Source organism: Polypterus senegalus, chromosome 10, assembly GCF_016835505.1.
Source record: "Polypterus senegalus isolate Bchr_013 chromosome 10, ASM1683550v1, whole genome shotgun sequence".
Taxonomy (NCBI): Eukaryota; Metazoa; Chordata; class Cladistia; order Polypteriformes; family Polypteridae; genus Polypterus; species Polypterus senegalus.
This window is the reverse complement of record NC_053163.1, coordinates 178,395,283-178,416,417: the sequence shown is the minus strand read 5'-3', so window position 1 is coordinate 178,416,417 and position 21,135 is coordinate 178,395,283. Positions and strand designations below refer to the sequence as shown.

Genomic DNA, 21,135 nt, shown 5'->3' with positions numbered 1-21,135 from the left:
GCTGTGTTTTGTAATAGTGCCCAATATAATGACATTTTTGTCTGTGTGTACATTTACATTATATCTCATCCAAATTGTTATGTACACCTTGAAGATGAATATGCATTTACTTGGAAGTGGGTAATTAAAGAGCAAGATATGAAACAAATGAAATGCAGCTGGCCTAATCGAGTTTGAAAGATGAACAGACATTAGCTAACGATCTGTCGTCTGAATAAGTACAAATAACAAAAAGCAGAAGCAGGAGTCGCATTCCAAAGGTTGCCAAATTAAATACCTAACCAAAAGTAACCGATGGGTTCTGTATGAAGTCCTCTTTGAAATATCCTAAATCTTGTGTATTGTACAGCCGGTTTGAGAGGGAACAGAATCAGAAGATGACACAGAGATGTTGGAATTGAGATGGGGGTCATGACTGGAAGAGTGTAATTAAATAAACAAACCTCAGAATGTGTAGCACAAATCGTAGTCAAAGAACTGAGTACTACATCGAAAACTAAGCAGCTTTGTAAGGGGAAAGTCCACATTAGCTATAGCACGGGCTACAGCAGAGGAAGTGTGGAACGGGATGAGGACCATCACTGGCTACAAGCAGGCTGCAAAATCTGCAGAAGAAGGGAGCAAGGACGGGTGGGATGAACTGAACTGCACTGTATTATTAACAGGTATGGCTTACACTTGCCAGTCTAGCTGTCTTCCAACGCCTCCAAGCCCCTGTTTGTGCCAGTTTGAGAAGGTTTTGAGCTTGATACTATCACCTCTACCCCTAACTTTAACCATTTCCCACTTCCCAAACTGTCGGTCTTTGCTAACTCAGGTGAAGACACAGCTGGGGGGAAACTCTGCATGGACAAGGTTGGAGGACCTGATGGAACCAGGCCCAATGTTCTGAAAACATGTGCCAGCCAGCAATATGGGGTCTTTAAGTACCTGTTCTCCCTTTTGCCAGAGGTTTCCCCCTACTGTGAAAAACATCTTATGTGGTCTCCTAGGGACTCCAGAATGTTGCTCTAAATTCAGAATTAACCCCGTCTAACTCCAAACCTAGCCCTAACCCTTTCCTTCTTCCCAGACTGTCTAGTCCGGCTTTTGCTAACTCAGGTGAAGACAGAGCTGGGGAAACTCTGCATGGATGAGGCTGGAGGGCCTGACGTAACCAGACCCAATGTTCACATGTTAAGTACCTGTTCACCCTTCTGCAGGTTTCCCCCAACAGTGGAAAACATCTTATGTGGTCCCAAGGACAAAGAAGAGGGCGCTCCAGAGCCCCCTGGGGCTCCAGACCAGTTGCTCTAAATTCAGAATTAACCCTGTCTGACTCTAAACCTAACCCTAACCCTTTCCAACTTCCCAAATTGTCTGGCTTTGCTAACTCAGGTGAAGACAGAGCTGGAGAAACTCTGCATGGACAAGGTTGGAGGGCCTGACGGAACCAGACCCAATTTTCACATGTTAAGTACCTGTTCACCCTTCTGCAGGTTTCCCCCTACTGTGGAAAACTTCTTAGGTGGCCCCAAGGACAAAGAAGGGGCACTCCAGAGCCCCCAGGGACTCCAGACCAGTTGCTCCAACTTCATACATTATGAAGTCCTTTGAGAGACTGGTCCTGAAACAGCTCAGATGTCTGATTTCAGAATATCTTGATCCTCTGCAGTTGGCCTATAAGGCACACATAGGTGTGGAGAGTGCTCTGATCTGACATGCTCCACAGGCCTACTCCCATCATAGTATAGTCAGGATTAAGTTCATGAATTTCTCCAGCATCTTCAACACCATCCTGCCTCACCAACTAGGGAATAGCTAAAGGTTATTCATATCAATGCCCCCCCTGTTTTGATCTTTGATCACCTGACCAACAGATTTTGGATTACCTGACCAACAGATGGCAGTCTGTGAGGCCCCTGGACTGTGTGTCAGAGATGGCTGTCTGTGTAGTACTAGGGCATCTCAGGGAACCGTCCTCCCTCCCTTTCTGTTTTACCCTTTACACCAAGGATCTCAAACTCCAGTCCCAAAGAGCTGCAGTGGCTGCAGGTTTTCATTCTAACCCCTTTCTTAAGAAATCAGTGATCTATTTTTTCTGGTAATTAACTTCTTTTGAATTAATTGTAATTGACTTGTTCTTGAAGACTCTGACCCAATCATTGTTTCTTTTTCCTTAATTAGCAGCCAAACAATAATGAGATACAAAAATGAACCAAAACTGTGACCATCATACAATATCTGAAAATAAAAAGGGTGGAGGTCTCAGGAATGTTGATCTGCTCAGGTCCACAAAACATGGTAACGGTGCTCTTAGAAAAGTAATGAAAAAATCAACAATTTTAAAAAATTATGATATTGCACAATGAGAGCAGTAACAAGCCATGGAATTAAAGAGCGGGCTTAATTAACAACAAGACTCAGCGCCTAATTGAGCAACTAGTTGGAGTGAAATTGGTTGGAGTTTGAGGCCCTGACTTAGTTGGTCTTCTGTTGGCTCACGCACTTCACATTTCATTTCTGTTTTAGGAAAGAAATGGAGCAATTCATTCTAGCGCCTTCAACACCATCCAACCTCTGCTCCTTAGAGATAAGCTGACTGAGATGGGAGTAGATTCACACCTGGTGGCATGGATTGTGGACTATCTTACAGACAGACCTCAATATGTGCGTCTTGGGAACTGCAGGTCTGACATTGTGTGCAGCAATACAAGGGCGCCGCAGGGGACTGGACTATCTCCGGTCCTGTTCAATCTATATACATCAGACTTCCAATATGACTCGGAGTCCTGCCACGTGCAAAAGTTTGCTGACGACACTGCTATTGTGGCCTGCATCAGGAGTGGGAAGGAGGAGGAGTACAGAAAGTTAATCAAAGACTTTGTTAAATGGTGTGACTCAAACCACTTACACCTTAACACCAGCAAGACCAAGGAGCTGGTGGTGGATTTTAGGAGGCCTAGGCCCCTCATGGACCCCGTGATCATCAGAGGTGACTGTGCAGAGGGTACAGACCTTTAAATATCTGGGAGTGCAGCTGGATGACAAATTGGACTGGACTGCCAATACTGATGCTCTATGTAAGAAAGGTCAAAGCAGACTATACTTTCTGAGAAGGTTGGCATCCTTCAACATCTGCAGTAAGATGCTGCAGATGTTCTACCAGACGGTTGTGGCGAGTGCCCTCTTCTACGCGGTGGTGTGCTGGGATGGCAGCATAAAGATGAAAGACGCCTCACGCCTGGACAAACTTGTTAAGAAGGCAGGCTCTATTGTAGGATTAAAGTTGGACAGTTTAACATCTGTGGCAGAGCGACGGGCACTAAGCAAACTCCTGTCAATCATGAAGAATTCACTGCATCCACTGGACAGGATCATCTCCAGACAGAGGAGTAGCTTCAGTGACAGACTGCTGTCACCGTCCTGTTCCACTGACAGACTGAGGAGATCGTTCCTCCCCTACACTATGTGACTCTTCAATTCCACCCGGGGGAGTAAATGCGAACATTAATTTTATTTTAATTTTTTTCATTTTTATTACTATTTAATTTAATATTGTTTCTTTGTATTAGTATACTGCTGCTGGATTATGTGAATTTCCCCTTGGGATTAATAAAGTATCTATCTATCTATCTGAACGATGAAGAAATCCTGGCGAACAAATCTTAAGCAATAAGTCAATTAAAATTAATTCCAAAAGAAGTTGATTGGCAGCAAAAACAGTTTACTATTTAGGAAAAGGGTTAGAATGAAAACCTGCAGCCACTGCAGCCCATCAGGACTAAAGTTTGAGATCCCTGCTCTACACAATGGACTCCCAATATAATACTAGCTCTTGCTATCTTCAGAAGTTCTCTGATGACTCCTCTATCTTTGGTTACAGTAATATTAGAGACGAGTCAGACAGAGTATAGGAGGATGCTGGAGGAGTTTGAATTGTGGTGCAGGGAAAACCAACAGCAGCTCAATATCAGCAAGCCAAAAGAGTTAATGGTGGACTTCTAGCATGTCAACGAACCCCCTGAGACTAGTCACCAACCAGGAAGAGGAAGTTGAGATGGTGCAGAGTTACGAGTATCTGGGGGTCCACATATACAGCAAACTGGACTGGTCTGATAACACAATGGCGCTGTATATGAAGGGCCAGAGCAGACTGGACTTCCTGAAGAGACTCGGGTCTTTCGATGTGTGCGGCTAACTGCTGGAAATGTTTTGTGCATAAACTCAAGCACATAGTCGTGTAATCTCCATTGACAAACATTGGGTCACACTAAAAAGCTCAGTGACGTTAAACTCTAATAGGATGCCACCTTTGCCACAAGTCAGCATGTGAAATTTCTGCTCTGTTAGATCTTCCCAGTAATGACAGTTCAAGCACAAAGTTGTGGACCACGCATACTCACCGAGCAGGGCCACCGAGTACTAAAGCGTGAATGTAGTGTAGCAGTGCTGCGGCTTAACAATCAGGGGCTGTTTTAATAAATAAATATTTAATTGACTGGCTTGATCCCTGTGGGCGTGCGTGCTCACGCAGCTGCAGGGGGCTAGTGGGGTAATTGGGGAAAGATGCACCTCTGCACGTGAGGGTGTTGTCTGTCTTAATGGCTTTATCGGCTTCCTGCAGTGCACAATTGGGACTCTGCGCCCACAGAGACATATAAGGAGGAGCTGGCATGGGAAGAATCAAAAAACAGAGTGTCAGAAGGAAAGACAATAAGGAGGAGGAGGAGGTCAGGAGCATGCGCTGATACAGCTCATTGTTGCACCCACCATATGACAAACCAACTCAGGATCCAGATTAGGACCCGAGTGCAACCATACAATGGGTGATACCTCAAGGAGCTGGAGGTTAAAAGTCGGGATGGAGAGAAGAGAGAAAGACGCTGTGTGAGTAAGTGAGGGAGAGGAAAAGAGTTGGCATACAGTCAGGAAGAGAGCCCCTTAGGAGGGGCTAGTGAAGGTGATCGCTCTGCCTGAACGATTCAGGGAGATGGAGTGTTCAATTAGTGTAGGCGACTCCAGGGAGGCGGCGGGAATGGACAAAATTCGGATTGGGAGTCTTATGGGAGCCATGGACAATGGGGACCCGAGCCTGGGTTCGGATTGGGGAGTTATACTGACAGTGATGGGGTAGCAGGGACCCGGACCCGTGGAAGGATTGTGGCGACTGTCGGTTAGGTGTCTTCTCCTCCTGCAAGACACCAGTATCACCAGGAAGCATGTACTGGATGGATTCCTGACTTGGGGAGTTGTAACCTCAGTTTTAATGGAATAGTTTAATTGAATAATTTTAACCTCCATGATCATTTCTTTTTATTGGATTATCTATGGAAATTTCGATGCACTGCACTTTTGAACACCGTTCTGTTTTGTTGGATTTAAATGAAAGTACTGGAGCACAGTTGTATGTGTGTTGAGTCCTCATCTGCTGGCTCATACCTCAGGTACGTTACTCGTTTGTAATCTAGAATGCAACCGGTAGAATTTGTGGCATCACTCACAATACAATTCTAAGCTGCCTCTGGAATTGTTATGTCGAGAGCTTCATGAAATGGGTTTCAATGGCCGATCAGCTTCACAAAAACCTAAGATCACTACATGCAATGCCAAGCGTCAACTGAAATGGTGTAAAGTCCATCATCATTGGTGTCAGGAGCAGTGAAAACATGTTCTCTGGAGTGATGAACCACACTTCACCATCTAGCAGTCTGTTAGATGAATCTGGGATTCATCAGGAGAACACTGCTGTCTCAACTGCATGGTGCCTACTGTATGGTTTGGTGGAGAAGGGGAATGGTCTGGGGTGGTTTGTTAGGGTTTGAGCTCGGCCCCTTAGTTCAAGTGAAGGGTGATTCTAATGCTACAGCATACAAAGACAATTTAAACAACTGTGCACTTCCAACTCTGGGGCCATAGTTTATACAATGCCCTTCTTCTGTTGTAGCATGACTGTGCACAAAGCCAGATCCATAAAGACATGGAGGAACTTGACTGTCTCACACAAAACCCAGAGATCAACCCTATTAATCACTGTTGGGATGAGCTGAACCGCCAATTGTGAGCCAGGTCTTCTCATCCATCATCAGGACTTGACCTCACAGGTGATCTTTTGGTTGAATGGGCACAAAATCTTGTGGAGTGGAGGCTGTCATGGAGGAGGCAGCTCATTTTTCAATTCTGATGGCTTTGAAATGGGATGTTCAAGAAGCTCATGTAGATATGATGGTCATGTGTCCAGAAACATAGTGTAGGTTAGCTGGTGACTAGGCAGCATGCCCACCATGTGAGTGAAAGAGATGACCTGGCACACCAACCAGGGTTAGTTCCTACCTCAACCACAAACCGTCTAAGCCCAGTGAGCCTGAAATGAACAAAACAAAAAAGACGGATTAATGGTTTGTTCAATGCTGAATGCTGGCACCGGTTGGCATTGGATGACTGATTTTTATTTTGGAAACACTCACGGTTTTGTTCTAGTAATAAATGACAAAGCATGCTTATTTTGGCTGGTACAAGATGAGATTTAAACACGAACATTCTGAATAAAAGGGAAAAAAACTGCTGTAGATACTGTTTGATTATAAAAGAACAAAACAGAAGAAACATGTGTGCTGCCAACAGAATAGTCAGCTACTGATAAGTAATATCTGATTAGCTGATTAATGTCCATCCATCCACTTCCCGAACCTGCTAAATTACCTTACAGTGGCAACGGGTAAAGAAGACTGCCCGAAGTTATATCAAGCAAAATGTCCAGGAACCTACGCTAAGTGGGACATCAGTCTGCATCACGTCACATAAATGTTGACCTTACCCACAGAAATCCCACAAAGTAATGGAGAGAACATGCAAAGTCCATACAGGCCAGGATTTGAACCAAAGGCAGTAAGGCCATGCAGATACAGCACTAATCCCCTGTGCCAGGGTACCACTCACACTCAATCATCCATCAGCTCTTCTGATTTCCAAACCTGTTTATCCAACCTAGGGTGGCACAGAGAAATGGAGGAAGTCCCAGCAGCAAAAGGTGCAAGGCAGGAATCAACCTCAGACGGGGCACAAGCCACACATTGAAGATTGAATTGGATGGAAAATTCTTACTATTATTGAAGTTGAATGGAAAATTGACAGGTTATGGAGGACATCCCTAAGGATATGTCAACAACATACGATCCAAACAAAATATACTAGCCATACCCCACGGTGAGGAGGGCTCTTCCCGGCTCCCTACTCCTGACGTCACGCTTCCCCCTCCCCTCGGCCCGTAGCCTCTGTCTTGGATTAGTGCGAAGATATCACTCCTGCAAGCGAACTATGGTTCTTAGCGAGTTGAGAGAAGTCGCAAAATCAACCAGAATGTTCAAGTGATTCCATTAAAAAATCTGATCTAAACCCGTTAAGTAGTTCTCTTATTCGCTAGCTAAGCAAAGGTAAGATACGCCCCGAGGCTGGCACGTGAGTGTGGAGGGCCCGCCCCCCTCCCCTCGGCCTGCTACATGTCTCTCAGATTCACGCAAATAAAGTATCTATCTATCTATCTATCTATCTATCTATCTATCTATCTATCTATCTATCTATCTATCTATCTATCTATCTATCTATCTATCTATCTATCTATCTATCTATCTATCTATCTATCTATCTATCTAAATCAGCACTGCAAGAGAACTACAATACATAGCACAATGAGAGAAGAGGTTGCAAAATCAACCAGAATGTTCAAGAAAATTATAGAAAAAATAAATATCTAAGTAGTGAAAAGTGGACAGACAGACAGACAGATAGACATTAGATTTTATATATTGTGGCACCCAGCCGGGACACCCAGGAGGACCAGAGGAGGGCTTACGCCTCCTCCAGACCACAAAGGGGTGACCACCCTGGTGTCTTTGGGGACCAAGGGAACTGAGCTTGGAAGCTCAATCCTATAGGAGCCCGTGGTCACCGCCAGGGGATGCCCAGATGCCTGGAGAGCCCTGATCCTCAGCACTTCTGCCACACCCAGAAGTGCTGGGGGGAAGATGACCAGGGACACTCGGAGTGCTTCCGGGTGCACAGCTGGTACTTCCGCCACACTGGGTAGTGCCGGCGGAAACTAATTGGGAGGCACCTGGAGCACATCTTGGTGTGTATAAAAGGGGCCGCCTCCCTCCATTCAATGGCTTGAGTCGGGAAGAAGAAAAACAGAGCCCTGGAGGAGAGGAGTTGGAGGCGGACCGAGAAAGAAAGAAAGAAAGAAAGAAAGAAAGAAAGAAAGAAAGAAAGAAAGAAAGAAAGAAAGGCATTGAGGCCTGGACTTTGGGCGAGTTTGGGGTTGTGTGGCACTTGTAAATAGAGAATTATGTATAATAAACGTGTGTTGGGTGAACAATCGGTGTCCACCTGTCTGTGTCCGGGCCAGCCAACACAATATATAACAATGATTAATACAGTGGATTCAGAAAATATTCAGACTCCGAAGATCACAAAGATTTGCCTGAAAGGCAAGAGTAAACACAGAAAACACAGTCCCAATACAGTAGCTAAAAAATCGTAGTCAAGATGGGGTAGCGGCTCCAATACACAAATCCAAAGGCGAAGTCGAGATACACAACACAGGATCAATATCCAGGAAATCAAAAGGCATGAGCAAAGCCAGATACTCATAAGACCTCTTCACTCCAGCACGTTCAATGAACCACCAGGAACCATGGGAGACCCTCCTTTAAATAGGGTGGAGGGGCATTCCTGGCAGAGATTGGCAGGTGGCCCCGCCCCTTGGGGAAGCCACCCACAAAACACAAGGAACATAACAAAGGCCATTCCCCTTTTCCAACCCATACACAGAAAAACATATATAATAAAGAAATTAAAAATGAACATGAATAAATGGGATAAAATTAAACACCACCAAGGGGGAAAATGCTGGCTGAACCCGTGACAAAGCAAGGGCCACAACTGGAGCACGGCTGAAACTCTATGCCTCATCTTAGTTTGGGGTGACCGGCGCTACCAAACCCAGTTTATGGTCTACGGTGCGTAATGATTTGGTTTGGGGGGACATTTTTAAAGAGTTGTGCGGGACATGTCCTTCTGTCAAGGAGTCATTGAGAGATTGAACAAAATGTCGAGAAAGTATTGTAAGGTTTCTAAACTTTTCTGGGGCTCCCCCCAATGGGACAACACGCCGAACAGCATCCTGAAACGCGATCACTGCGTCTGTGGAAGACAGCCTATCAGTTGCCAGGGCAACCGCAGGCTCCCAGTGCTGTAGCAGATCAGCACGAAAACAAATCCGAAAAGATTGCGATTGTGAAATAAGGGCCTGACGTTGATTGATGCAAGGAACATTATATATGCAGGGAACTAACCTGGCCACGATCCTGCCTGACTGCTGTGTCTGTGTACAGGAGAGTGATAGATCCCGCTATAATAACTGTGCTGTTCCTGTTTCAAGTGGAATAAAGCTGGTTTTGCTAAAGTACTTGGGGTGCAAGACAAAGACTCACACGTCACAATATCGAATACCTCAAACAAAACTACAGGGACTGCATTAAGCCTCCCCAAAAAAAATGAAGCACCGTGGACCTTTTCAAGGGTCCTTACTTCGAGAAATGGATGCCATTACTGGGTAAGTAACATTATGATTCAATTTTAAATCCAAAATCAAGACGTGTAAATCTTAACAGCTAGCAGCCATGGCGTACACACTGGGCGATGTTAGCAGTCGTGTCTAGCTTACCAAGTATGAACTTACCTTAAAGTATTGCAGACGTACATGCGTGTGTGCTTATAATCCCCATTTTCACTGTAAATGACATATTTTTACTGACATGTTAAGTTTAACTCTGGGTTATTTTGTATGGACCCCAGGCTTACACAGACATTAGCGCAAAGTCCGTAAAACATTACAGGCACGAAGGATTCAGTCTGCTCTGAAAATTACAGAGGTCCTCCAGTAATTTCTTGACGTCACCTCCTGGTATAAACTAATCCCGTCCGAACTGGGCTTAAATGGACCTAAATACAATTGTGAAGTAAAACAAAGCCACAACAATCCACACATCCAGTAAAGATCTGACAACATTGTGAAATTCAATTTACTTTACATTATGTCTTCAAGTGTAGTGCAAATCGGCCAGGGGAAGCAGATGAGGTAGCCATACCCATCTCATTAAAGGAATGAGGCATTCACAACATTTACACATTGCTGGATTTGTTTTAAGAAAGTGCAACACAACTAAAACAATTCTAGTTAAGTCAGTAGCTCTAATGTGACCAGAAGACTTTTATCATCACTGAGAAATGTTCATTGGATTTCAGTACCACAATACACCCAACTCTGACCCACAGCCGGCTACAAAAAGAGAGTGCAGTACTCACCAATGTAAACAGGAGCGTAATTGGACTTCACATTCTCGTCTAGGTAGGTCACTCCCAGGGTGTAGAGCGGCGTAGCTCCAAATCCATGGAGAAACTGTCCCAACATGAACATGTACCTGTAGTTGGACAGGCTGGAGGGGCTCTGGTTGCACGTGTCATTCTGAACGTCGAAACAGAGGTCAGTGTGCTCGGGAGAGCTTACTTTGTAGCTGTCGGTGACAAAGTGAGGCAGGGCAAAAACCAGTGAGCCCACTGCCATTACTAGGACGCCCCAACCCAGCCACTTGGGCTTATGCCCCGTCCCACCAAAATAGCTGACGAAAGTCAAACACACGCAAGCGGCGATGTCATACGAGCTGGCGATGAGCCCGCTATGGTAGCTCCGCAGGTCAAACCTTCGTTCTATTGAGGTAATGACTGTGTTGATGAATCCATTGACGATCATCCCTTGTAAAAAAGAAGCAACACACAAAAAGAAGAGCACCCACTTTGGGGTGTTAAACCATTGGATGAATTTAGGACGGAAGCCTCCCCATCCGCACAAGTCATCTGTCTTTTGGGGAACAAGCCCAATTTTGTTAAAATCTGGGGAGGTGTTGTCTCCTGTAGTCTCAGATGACAGAATGTCAACGGAACCCGCGCTGACTCCATCACTGAATTTGCAGCTACCATCTGCTTCCACTGGGCTGGGGGTCACCAAGGAAAACCCATCTGAACCCTCACCAATGTCCAGCAGCCCCTGCTTGGAACTAAATGAGGCATCTGTGGATAAAGTGTTCTCCCGCATCCTCAGATCTGTGATTCGACAAACTAGGAGGCTGCCTTTGTTTGATCCTGACTACGTGTAAAAACGGGTAGAGCGGCTCTATAAACGCTTCATGGAAGACGTCCAAACTGGTGATGAACTCTTAAAGTCTGCCTGGGTCCTCGATGTCTAGCAGGTGATCCTTTAGTCTTCATGCTGCGGACAGAAAAGAAAAGGCAAATGAGAGAGAGCAATGAGTGAACTGCACTGTTTAACTGAAGTCCATTCAGAGGCCGGCAAGTCGTAAAAAATAAAAGTGAAAGACACATCTTTTTGTCGTGAAGGCGGCTCCTCTAATGGAGGCTATCTGTTGTTGTGAAAGCAGCATTCCCCTGATTACTAAACTGGTCTGAACTTCATTTCTTATTCTCCTTAATCATTTGGGGAGTCTTGAAGGAATTACAAGGACAAGGGCAATAAAGTTTTAGACTGCTGCTTACAGCTCTCAGCAGGAGCAAAGACAAGTTCAGCACTCGAGGCGCTAGGAACTCGTCGAACCAGCTGGATAATTGATAGACATGATAATTGATGTGCAAAATCGTCTGAAAATCATAGATTCATATGACAAAAAAGGTGAATGAACTACAGCAAAGTGCACCTTACACATACATGAGGATAGATAGATAGATAGATAGATAGATAGATAGATAGATAGATAGACAGACAGACAGACAAACAGATAGATAGATAGATAGATAGATAGATAGATAGATAGATAGATAGATAGATAGATATGAAAGGCACTATATAAGACGGATATATATCAAAGGCACTATATAAGATAGATAGATAGATAGATAGATGTGAAAAACACTATATAAGACAGACAGACAGACAAATACATAGATAGATTTGAAAGGCACTAAATAAGATGGATATATAGATATGAATGGCATTAAATAAGACAGACAGACAGACAGACAGATAGATAGATAGATAGATAGACAGATAGATAGATAGATAGATAGATAGATGAAGACTATGTAAGATAGATAGATAGATAGATAGGCACTATATAAGATAGATATATATCAAAGGCACTATATGATAAGATAGATAGATAGATTAGATTTGATAGATAGATATAATAGATAGATAGATATGAAAAGGCTATATAAGACAGACAGAAATTAGATAGATAGATAGATTTGAAAGATAGATAGATAGACAGACAGACAGATAGATAGATAGATATGGCAGATAAATAAGATAGATAGATAGATAGACAGATAGATAGATAGATAGATAGATAGATATAGATAGATAGATAGATAGATAGATAGATAGATAGATAGATGAAAGGCACTATATAAGATGGATAGATAGATAGGAATGGCATTAGACAGACAGACAGATAGACAGATAGATAGATAGATAGATAGATAGATAGATAGATAGATAGATAGATAGATAGATAGATAGATAGATAGGCCTTTACATGGACAGTGGGGAGCCACTTCAACCCCAACCTGTGTGCCACACTCACCTGGCAACCATTCTTGCACCTGTATGCTCACCACACATTAGCTATTAGGTGCTGAAAGGGTGAGAGAGACAGTTCGCCAATAAGAAGCAGGGAATGATTAGGGGGCATAAACAGACCTGGTTGTAATTGCCCATTTTTCCAGGCCATTGGGAAACACCCTAATCTTTTTGAAAAATTCCCAGGAATATTTTATGATGTTTTAAGTTCTATAATGTCGGAACCTGTTCTAGCAGCATTTGGTAGAAAGCAGGCACCAGCTCTGGATGGGGTGCCAGTGCATCACCGAACACAATCACTCTCGCCAAACTGATTCCAAGTCAACAATCAACGCAAGTACATTTTTGTTAAATCCACATGGATTTGAACCCATGTCTTTGGAGCTTATAGGCGCTGCATTAACCACTGAATCACCATCTATAAAGATGTATATCTATTCATTATCAAACCAGTTTGATCCAGTAGTGACAGGGAGCTGAGGCATATTTGAAACCACAATCTCAGTGTTTGAAGTCCAAAGCCTTTACCGCTGTGCCACACTGTATTAATGCCATGTTTCCTCTACTTCTTTTAGAATCTCGTGGGCAAATTCCCAGACATTCTAGGGGCACTGCAGAGACATCGTCTCTCTGGAGTGGCACAGGTCTTGTCCTCCAGTGGAAGCCACCAAAAGGGCACCTAACGATTTGCACACCTCCAGTGTAACCGCCTCTAGTGTTTCCTCTAAATCCAAAGTACTTTTACAAATGAATGTCCATATATAACACAATATAGCTTTTTCAATTGTGTGCGCAGTCCTAGTCAGGGTCATGAGATGCTAAAGCCTAATTTAGGGTACACAGTAGAATGCAGTCCTGGACAGGACACTAACATTTTGTACAGTGTGGGGGCACAACCTGGCTGGCAGGATCACTATTTTCAGTCCCAGTCGGGAGGAACTAATATTGGATGGACAAAGGGATTTTATGAGCAGCTTGTCCCCCAATGTGAGAGGTGGCAGTGCCCCTCTCATAGGGGCCCAGACTGGAGGGTTGCCTGGGACTTCAACCCTGTTGGGGTCTCTGGGTGCTGCAAGGTGTGTGTTTGGGGGGCTGCTGTGCAAACCGGATATCTTTATTATGGGGGACTTCCATATGACCTGGAAGTGCTTCCTTTAGGCGATGTCATAGCAACTCCTTGGTCAGAGAGTGTCCTTGGGGAAAGAATCATGAGGAGGTGGATGGGTGGGTGAGGCTCGCTGAGGTTGAAGTGAAAGGAGACATCAGTGCTTGTTTTTCCATTTATATTTTGTTGGACTGCGTTTTACTCTGTTGAGGTACGAATATAAAAATGTTTTATTTTACCTTTGAAATTGTGTTCGGCAGAGTTGTGTCTGGTGGTCAGGGCTCAATACAGATGGATAGAGGGGGAGTGGTGGGGTGCGTTTCGCTAAAAGTTCAGTGCAGGACAGTATTAATTCCAGACTTTCACCAAAGTGTGCAGGTGACATTCCTGCAAGCACGTTTGGAGTCTCTGAAGCCACTATAGGAGGCAGAATGCAGATCATCAGACGTGAATCATCGTATCGTAGGGCTTCTTTCGAAAGCCAAGCTTGTCGTGGGTTATTTGCATTGGCAGAGCCTTGGCTGATTTGCAAATGATTTGCCCTGTCATCTACTGTCACTCGTCTCATCAACAGAATCATTTCACGCGCATGCTCAGTGTTGTCATCAGAGTGGATGTGGAAGGGCGTCCTGGGCTCCTTCTTCATGGCAGACACTTGTGCGACTTTCCTTGGACTTCTCTATCCATTCATGCACACTTCTTCACCATAAAACACTTTCTCCATACTGTGCACAAAGTCTTCCATAAATATCGGCACCAGACACACCCTCAGAGCAAAAAAAACAAACAAAAAAAAAAAAACAATCGCCGCAGTTACAAATGATCTGACGTTTTACAAATGATGTGATCTGGCGTAAGACGTTCACACCTGACTGGGGAGACAAGACCTCGCATGGAAAAAAAGCGCTGCTGCTGTCGCCGCCAACACAATTTTCAATATAAGCGGAGTGCGGGTCATTTTTGACTCACCCTCGTATCTGTGCCGCGTGAAATTCAGTTGTCCCTTCTGAACTGGCGCAGGCAGACTGAAGTGTGATCGTCACCGATCTCCTCAAGTTCGCGCATCTTTGCGTGCCGTTTCTCTTTTGATTTAAACGTGTACGAGCAGTCGCCTGCCCTGCCCGCTGTTTCGTAACGCACTGCGCTGTCATCAAGTCTGCGTTCTAAGGCTGAAGGTGTGTTACTGTCGCTTTACCGGGCAGCTCTGTGACTGACGGCGGACAGTAAACTTTATTAAAATGGTTATCAAAAATGCCACTTCGCTAGCTGTTACTTCAGTCGTTTTCGCGTGCGCGCTATATATTCGGTGACCAACAGATTCTTCAACAATGAAAAAAACATGGAAAATAAGATTTACCAAGAAAATAATAGTAATAATTATAATTAATAATTCATTACCTGACACCCAAACCTCTGTACAAAGACATTTTAAAATAAATGTACCAATCTACTTTCACGCGATACGTGAAGCCTTGCTCTTAAATAATTTATTCAGGTAGTTTTGTTAAAATGATCATCAAAAATGCCACTTCGCTAGTTGTTACTTCAGTCATTTTGGCGTGCGCACTATATGTCCTGTTACCTATAGATTCTTCAACAAAGAAACATTGAAAATAAGATTTAGTAAAAAAAAAAAAAATTATTAATTATAATTAACCAGGCAGATTCAACAAACTATAGGCCAGTAAGCTTAACGTGAATCACAGGAAAATTAATGGTGGGAATTATTAAGCACAGTAACGGCGCACTACACGATACACTTGACTTGAGCGTTCATACTTTTCATCCTCTTTCTCTGTACGTTTGCCATTCATTTGCTCAGAGGTTGATGCTCTTGCTTCTTCCTGAGCAGCTCTTCTTTTCTCCACCCTAGCGGCCCGCTTCTTCTCTTCTTTCGTTGGCATCTTTTCGCGTTAAAACCAATCAAGTCAGTGTTTGTGTTGCAATTACTTGGTACATTTTCTTTAATTTTTCACTTAAGCAGGCACTCATGTCTTCAATCTGACTCAAGAATGGCTTAAAGACACGGGTGTCGAACTCCAGTCCTGGATTTCATTCTAACCATCTTCTTCATTAGTGACCAGTTTTGGCTGCTAATTAACTTCTTTTGCCTTAGTTTGATTTAACTTGACTCAGGCCCCTTAGTTGTCTCTTTTTTCCTTAATTAGCAGCCAAACAATAATGAGACACAAAACGAGCCGCCACATGACCAGCTCACCTGTGCCTGTCACACAATATCTAAAAATAAAGGAAGGTGAAGGTCTCGGTAAGGTTGATCTCTTCAGGTCAACAAAATATCTTGACGGTGTCTTTAGAAAAAACAGAAAAATCTGCAGTTTTGGAAATGTCTGCTGTGGCAGAATGAGAGCAGCAACAAGCCATGGAATTAAATAACGGGTTTAATTAATAGTAAGAATCAGCTTCTCATTAAGAGATTGGTTGGAGTTTGAAATCCCAGTTTAGTTGGTCATCTGTTGGCTCGTTTCACATCTCATTTCTGTTTGGCTGTCATTTAATGAAAAAAGAAATCAATTCAGAGGACTGAATCCTCCAAAACATGACTATTAAAATTAAGGAGTGAAATAGCAGTGAAAACTGCTCACTGATTAGGAAAAGGGTTAGAATGAAAACCTGCAGCCACAGCGGCCCACCAGGCCTGGAGTTCGACACCCCTGACTTAAGATATTAAGGAGGTAGGGGAAGTGATGGCAAAGCTGGTAGGGAACGAGAATGGCACCCTTACGCATGCACCGCAAAGCCGCTCTGCTGACCGATGCTGACAGTCTGTTCTACAATAAAATAAAAAAAGGAATAACCTTGGAGGTCAATCATCACCCCAAAGTATATATGTACCAAATTTGAGGTCAATAGTTCAAAGTCTTAGTGAATTAATACTTCCTGTTTAAATGTTTTTCTATTTAATTGAAGGCTATCTCTGGGAGGCATGGTGGTACAGAGGTTAGCACTGCTGCCTCACAGTTCAGATTACATTTTTTTGGCACAATGACGGGTCCAGCTAAGTCAGCAGATGCTTTTCTAGCCCTCAGGTACATCACTGCACCATTATAATCCACTCAACACTGCTTCAGTTCCTCTATTGACTTCAATGCATTTCGCTGAGTTTGGCGACGTTCCTGCACATTTGAAACAAATTCAGCGGGGTTAACTCAGCAATCCTGACCACAGGACACTGTTGTCTAAGACGGCATGAAACCTAATCAACGCAGACCACAGCAGTACACCATCCATCAGAAAGTATCTTGTAATGCATTTGGTGATAAAATGCACAGCTACAAATATTTGTGACATGTCATCTTTTGGAAAAACAAATGCAATGCATTTGGTTACTAAAAATGTTTGTGATGTGACCTCTTTTGGAGTGACAGAGGCACAGATGGACACACAAGACAGACACGAACACCTCTCCATTAACTAGCTGTGCTGCAAAATCTAAGTAGTTAATGTGGACCTCAGCGTTAAGGTTTACAGTGCACCAGGAACTTTGAACGTCTCTGTTATATGTGCTTTGGTGTGGGATTCGTAAAAACAGTATTAAAGTTTGGGATGTGCCATGTGTTGAAATGATACATGCAATGCACAAGTCTGTTATATGCCATTTGGTATGGGATTTGAAAAAGCTGCCACTGAAGTTCATTGTATCAGGAGTTTTACAATCTCCATGCAAACATCAGTTTAAAATATTTTTATCAGCCACCCTTACGAAAAATTACAGAATAATATATTAAAGACAGTAAGCAGGGTGGCCCACAGTGTCCCAAAACCTTGTGATATTTTCTCTCTCTTATCTTTGCAAAGAACAACAACAAATTGCAGCCAACAAATTGTTCAGCATGAGTGTGTCAAGAAACACTATGGGGGCTCCGTTACACCAAATGGCAATACGCCTGTATAATGCCTCTATTTATCTATCAAGTATATATTGCCTTTCACAGTTCTGTTTAGTATATAGTGTCTGTCTGTATCTATTTTATATATAGTGACATTCACCTATCTATCTATCTATCTATCTATCTATCTATCTATGGTGCCTTTCGCATCTTTTAATTATATAGTGCCTTTCACATCTATCTCTCTATTATATAGTGCCTTTCGGATCTATTAATTATATAGTGCCTTTCACATCTATCTATCTATCTATCTATCTATCTATCTATCAATTATATAGTGCCTTTCACATCTATCTATCTATCTATTATATAGTGCCTTTCACATCTATCTATCTATCTATCTATCTATCTATCTATCTATCTATCTATCTATCTATCTATCTATCTATCTATCTATCATATAGTGCCTTTCACATCTATCTATCTATCTATTATATAGTGTCTTTCATATCTATCTATCTATCTATCTATCTGTCTGTCTGTCTGTCTGTCTGTCTGTCTTATCTATCTTTATCCGGTGTACTACATACATATAAACACACACACACACATAAGTACAGTATATGCAGATAGCACTTAAGAACAGTTGCCTTTGTGGTTTGTTAGTCACTAATTGCTATTTAGCACAAGATATCTGCTAATTCACACACCTAGACAGACTCCAATCTAAAACTTTCATTCTAATATTTTAATATATAACATGCACACGTACACATAATACTGAAACAGATTCTTTACATCATAGCCATATCAATGCGAGTGGCATGGAATTTAATTAATTTAATTACAAAACCATTAATATCAATGAACAACAAATGAGCCCTCCTATAACACATTTAGCATTAACACACATTCATCAGATTACTGCAGAAGTGTCCTAAGATTAAAGTGTGAGTTAAATACTATACACAACTGAACATATGCACAGCAGTTGAATATATAAAGCACACTCACACACTCACTTGTAGTAGATATAATGGACGCTTTTCCACACATCACTCCTCACATAACCTGCCAGCTGTTTTTCAGCTCCGGGTCTTTTCCTTGGACTCACCCTCCCTGTCTGCGTCCGCCGGTGTTCAAACAGCTGGAGAGCGTCAGGTGGTCCCCGCCACAGCTCCACACACACTCACACACACACACAGTATCCCGTATTCCTCTGCTCCGTGGACACGCGTGTTGAGCAGTGACGGCTGGCTGTCTGCACACAGGGATTTCATGTCTTTGCATGACATTTAAGCGGCTGGGTGGAGAGTTACTTATCAGAGTCCATCCCATTCTCAATGAACACTCCCTGCTTTATTTTACCATGGGAAACAATTACAATCATGAAAATGAAAACAGCCTTTGGCTTTTTTTTTTTTTCACCTTTAGTCATTCTGGTCGGAGAGAGCTTTGGATTTTCAGTGCAGTGCACCTGTAAACACGTGAATGTCATATACAGAATTGTCTGGGTTGGAAGTCTGGGATTTCTAGACAAGTTGTTTTTTTAACAGATTATTTTATCCATCCATCCATTTTCTCATCTGCTTATCCAACTTAGTTGCGTCGTGAGCTGTCATTTTCACGTGATTCACCATTTTGGCTCCCCCTCCATAGCAGGCAGCTGTTTTCCAGTACGTACATAAACCCAACATGTATTCGCCACATCTGCCTGTCCTCCTGCGCTGTGGTGAACGGGGGTCCTCCATAAGTGGCAGTGAATAACTCTGAGCTCGTTTTGCTTTCGCTCTCGCTCGACACGCAGCTGTATTATGAAGAGCAGAGCCTGCATTTTTGGCTTTAGTTACATTTCACTGTGGCAGGGAATGTCCCTGGTTAACAATCAGCAGATTCGGAAGTGCAGCCAAGTAGCAACAACGCTGGGCTACAAACCACAAGCACGCTGCTTCAGTTCTTATCGCTGGCTCCCTGTATGATCCCCTACTTAGGTTCCTCACTTTCTTATGCCCCTTATGGGAAATAAACTAAAGATGTGTTACTATAAGAAGCGTGTGAAGGGCGTTCGTAACAGAAAGGCGCTATATAAACGTTTGTTTGAAAACAGCCATGTTCACTAATAATCAAATTAAATAAGAGGTCTAAAAACCTCCAAGTGTTCAGCTGACTCTGAAGATCTTCCAGCCCTCCTTCATTACGCCCTCATTAGCTAGGTGGTCCTACCAAGCTTGGCATTGGGCACAGCGCCTCCCAGCTTTCATCTGTTGCCCACTTTCTCTCATTAAAGGCGTCGTACATGAAGTCATTTGCAATTTGCTCATTTTCCAAACTCTGTTAGTCCCTTCTGTATTTTCCAAAGCAACTGGCCACAGAATGTAGGTGTGCCAGTCTGTCACAGGGCTGTACATAACTGCTGAAGCAGAATGAATTCACGTAATGCCTTTCATAGTGGGCACTGAAATGTGACATACGGCCCTTGCCCAGCTGGTGACGCCTCTACGGTGGAAGGACTTGGGGAGAGGGAGAGCTTATCCTGGGCATTACCTCCCCTAGAGGGCTTGCAGCAGTACCACAGGTTTGGAGTATGGAAGCTCAATTCTGTTGGGGTCCGTGGCACGCCATCAGGGGTTTGCCTGGAGAGCTGCTGAGCCTTTCAAGGGAGTGCAGTAGGAAAAAGGTCACCAAGCACCTGGAGCACTTCCGGGGGTCCTACAAAGGAAGCCAGCTAGTCCACGAGCGAGAGTCGGAAGGTGGAATAACGAAGCTTGCCATGAGGAAAGAGAAGAAAGAGAAAGATGTGTGCCTTAACTGTGTGCTTGAACTTTAGGGCACCTTTATACCTCACGCTCAGAACACGTACGCATACGAATCATGGCTGCCACGTGTTCCCAGAGTTCATTTGACTGATCTGAGCAGGTCATCAGAAATGAATGCGACACGTGCGTGAGTTGCAGTACCAGCAAAAAAGTCGGGGGGTGCAGTGTATTCAAGTCGGAACGTGACGTCAGAGTCTCTGTTTACTATCTACATGTGGCAGAAAACCACTTTGAGGATCCTATGGGATCGATGTGCGCGCTTCGATGTTTGATGAATGGTTCGATGTGGTGAAGCAAAATGCCAACATACAAATGCATTCGTGGTGCTTTTATATTCAAGCGTCGCATATTCCCCATCGTAATGACATGATATATTTTAAAAAGTCTCACATACCATCTTCTGTGTCGTCTTTCTTTTTTGCACCTTCACAACATCATCAGAATATACAGCGGCGTATTTGAGCCACTGAGAAAAAAAATTAAGGACACAGTGAAAAGGTCTGTTTTGTGATTAAAGTAGTACGAGGGCGTTGTACCGCGTTAGCCATGAATGTAGTGAGAAGTTAAGCACAATGGTACCTTTTATTGCTAACTAAATTACAATATATAGCTTTCGACGCAACCCGGGCCCCATTCTTCAGGCAAGATGTAAATTTCGGCTTTAATCTCAAAATGTCCACTTTAACGTCGTAGATTATTTTATCATTAAAGTAGACCGTCATAAACGTCATCTTT

The 21,135-nt window shown here is 43.3% G+C and overlaps 1 protein-coding gene across 8 annotated transcripts in view; it reads right to left on the bottom strand.

The window, feature by feature from the left end:
- slco4a1 (solute carrier organic anion transporter family, member 4A1) overlaps nt 1–21,135 on the bottom strand; it is a 210,557-nt gene that overhangs the window by 84,720 nt on the left and 104,702 nt on the right. For 3 of the 8 annotated variants that reach the window (XM_039767844.1, XM_039767847.1, XM_039767848.1), the window contains one exon: nt 10,345–11,305. In XM_039767844.1, coding sequence (XP_039623778.1) covers nt 10,345–11,131 — 787 coding nt within the window. In that variant the 5' untranslated portion in view covers nt 11,132–11,305. Of the gene's footprint in view, nt 1–10,344; nt 11,306–18,598; nt 18,903–21,135 lie in introns of those variants that run through there. The other 5 variants (XR_005635447.1, XM_039767849.1, XM_039767845.1 and 2 more) reach the window with 4 other exon arrangements.